Below are 2,819 nucleotides of genomic sequence, written 5' to 3'. Positions count from 1 at the left end.
CCAATTAAGGAGTAAGACTACTTTTATTTGCTCATAATACAGCAATATTAGCAAATAATGACAGAAAAATGTAGTTCAATTTAGATATTGTAGCAAATCCACCAGGAATTGCTCATTATATTATCTTCAATAAGTATTTAATTTAATAAATATATGGAATGTATATATAATATTTAAGGTATATATATATATATATATATATAAAAATATAAGGTATATTTTCCTTAAATTCAATGCGTATTGCAGACAATATATATATATATATATATATATATATATATTGTGCAATAAAACTTTAATCCATAAGGATCTGTATCATATTAAAACCTTAAGTTTGTATAATATAAATAGAAAAATGATACCTAAACCCGCCTAATCTAACAGCACTACCTTTTCCTTTTTAATAAAACATCTTTCATTTCATAAATTTATGTACAACTCTTCCAATGATTTATGTTTTTCTGTCGCTTCTATAGTGTGGGTCGTTTTACCTTTTCTTGAACAATGTTGAAGCGAGGTTTTAGTGTACCTAATAATATTCTAAATTAAACATATAATAAGGTAAAAGTAAGCAGCTTATCTCTTTAGAACAGATTTTTAGGTAAGTCATTGAGAAAATGAAGGAAAAGATTTTTCACCATTCTTTATTTGTTCATTAATATACAAAATTCAGTAAGTACAAATCATCACATATTACATGATAGTTGAATAAGCATTCGAAGCAGAGCATAAAATAGAAGAAAACCATAATTGTTTTATATAATATAATCCAAATTGTGCTTACATATATTTTCTCATAAATATGTTTTAATCTCTATCATAATTATAAACCATTTAAAATAAAATCTGAAACAGCATAAATAATCAATCAGATAATAATATAAAGAATTAAAATATTTTATTTTTTAAGATTAACTTAATTTTAATTCCAAATAAAATATAATATATACAATACAATAATGTATAATTAAAACAATTTAATACAAATCAAATAAATTAACTATGCTTAAAATTGTATAAGTATAAACTTTAAACTTAGATGAACAATTGCTAATGTTGCCAAAAAGCTAATTAGCACATGGCTGTCACGTCATAAATGCAAATTCTGGTTCCTTTATATTTGATGTGCACAAACATTTAAAATTTTGAAACAAAACAAGAATACAACAAAATGACACATCGATGCTAAATACAACACGTTTTTAATCACTACAACATTATGAGCATGTGAACACCAATATACTGCAACATAATTTGAATATTAGTTATATGTACAATTAAACTTCATGATAAACCAGTAAAACTTTCTTGAGTCTGACAGTTTTCAATATACAAAGACCATATAATCAAAAAATGTTTACTAAATGAACCTTGCATTTTCAGGAATGTTGGTTTTTGATTATCCATTTTTGGCAAAGTGTGCTGGTTTTTGGCAGTTTTGATTCATGTATATATATTTATAAATATTAGTATATATAGATCAAATAACTTTTCAACACACACTTAATCTATCCTATGTTTTCTAAGTAGAAGTTTGGCATTTAAGTATACAAAGTATGAATTATATAAATGTATAAAACAGTTGTGTAAAAACATATATATAGTACACAAATTGTAATGACAATTCTCATCTGGTACCAAAAGTTACAATGAAATTAGTTCAAGAATTATAATCCAAATTTTCAGTCTCATAAATAAGATAATTTTGATAAATTCAGTGTATTATTTTTTTTATTCTGACTTTACTATTAAAATAACTATATTTAAAAGAAACACAACTTACAAATACAGCCACATACTATATAATATCCTACATACTAATTTACATTTTCTTTGGACTAAAAACACCTTATATTATAAAAAAGATTGCATTTTTAAATCAAAACATTAGAAAAGATGAGTTTATTATCTTTCTTTTAATTAATGTAAAGGCCACAACCATTTAAGCAAAGGTCCTGGGATATATCTATTAATAAATTAAATGCGATGGTTTTCCCTTTAGTAGTGTGTGTTTCTCGTAGTATTGTACAACTTAAAAAAATAGCTATAACTATGCAAAGACAGGCAATGTACTTGGGGGAGGGTTTAAGATAAAATCATTAGCCTACATAAATATATTGGGCCTATATAGAGGTCTGTGTAGTTAGTACTCCCATTTAGTAGCAGAGGCGTAGTCCTGATCTCCAAGCCGGAAAGCTCCATTTTTACCAGCACTGAGGTACCCACCTCCAGGGGAAGCAACTTTAAGGCAGATCCTGGTTGGCTCTCGAAGTTCGAGGAAAAATCCTTCAGGGGTATCAGATTCTACTGTCACACCTTCACTGTCAACATGCCAGTATTTGCCGGTTTGGGTTCCTGTAAATATTTACATAGTTATCAATAAGGTGATGATGTGTTATTAGAACTAAACTACCATTCTTAGTAAAATTTCCCCAACTCAATTTGGATTATTTTGAAAACGGGAGGTTTTGAAATTGTTTTTGTAACAGACCTTTTTGTTAGGTTCACTCTAAATCTGTAAGTAATAATTATACTATGTGCAAAGTAAATAGGTTATTTTAAGTAAATACGATAGATAGTAAGTCACAGTCTTCAGGCATTTAGAATAAAAAATATAAAAGAAATATTTAAAATAATAATAAGAAATTTTGCAAAATATAACTAAATAGATCCATATAACTTGAAAACTTTGATATGAGACATAAAGATAATGTTGTACTGTAATATTCCTGCAGGAGCAATAATATTATTTTATTTCTGACAATAGACCAATAGAATGGCCTTTTATTGACTAATAGTTTCAGAAATCTCATATTTTT

At 26.5% G+C, this 2,819-nt stretch overlaps 1 protein-coding gene across 1 annotated transcript in view; it reads right to left on the bottom strand.

Annotated features, from left to right (window-relative positions):
- Window positions 1–628: 628 nt before the first annotated feature.
- The window catches only part of singed (fascin domain-containing protein singed), a gene marked incomplete in the record, with an annotated part of 118,977 nt that continues 116,786 nt past the window's right edge, over window positions 629–2,819 (bottom strand). The window contains 1 exon segment of the mRNA XM_067053309.1: window positions 629–2,355. Coding sequence (XP_066909410.1) covers window positions 2,144–2,355 — 212 coding nt within the window.

The sequence above is a fragment of the Halyomorpha halys genome, unplaced genomic scaffold (assembly GCF_000696795.3).
Source record: "Halyomorpha halys isolate HHAL.00 unplaced genomic scaffold, Hhal_1.1 Scaffold348.1, whole genome shotgun sequence".
Taxonomy (NCBI): Eukaryota; Metazoa; Arthropoda; class Insecta; order Hemiptera; family Pentatomidae; genus Halyomorpha; species Halyomorpha halys.
The sequence above is the reverse complement of the archived record's forward strand: the minus strand, read 5'-3'. Positions and strand labels throughout refer to the sequence as shown.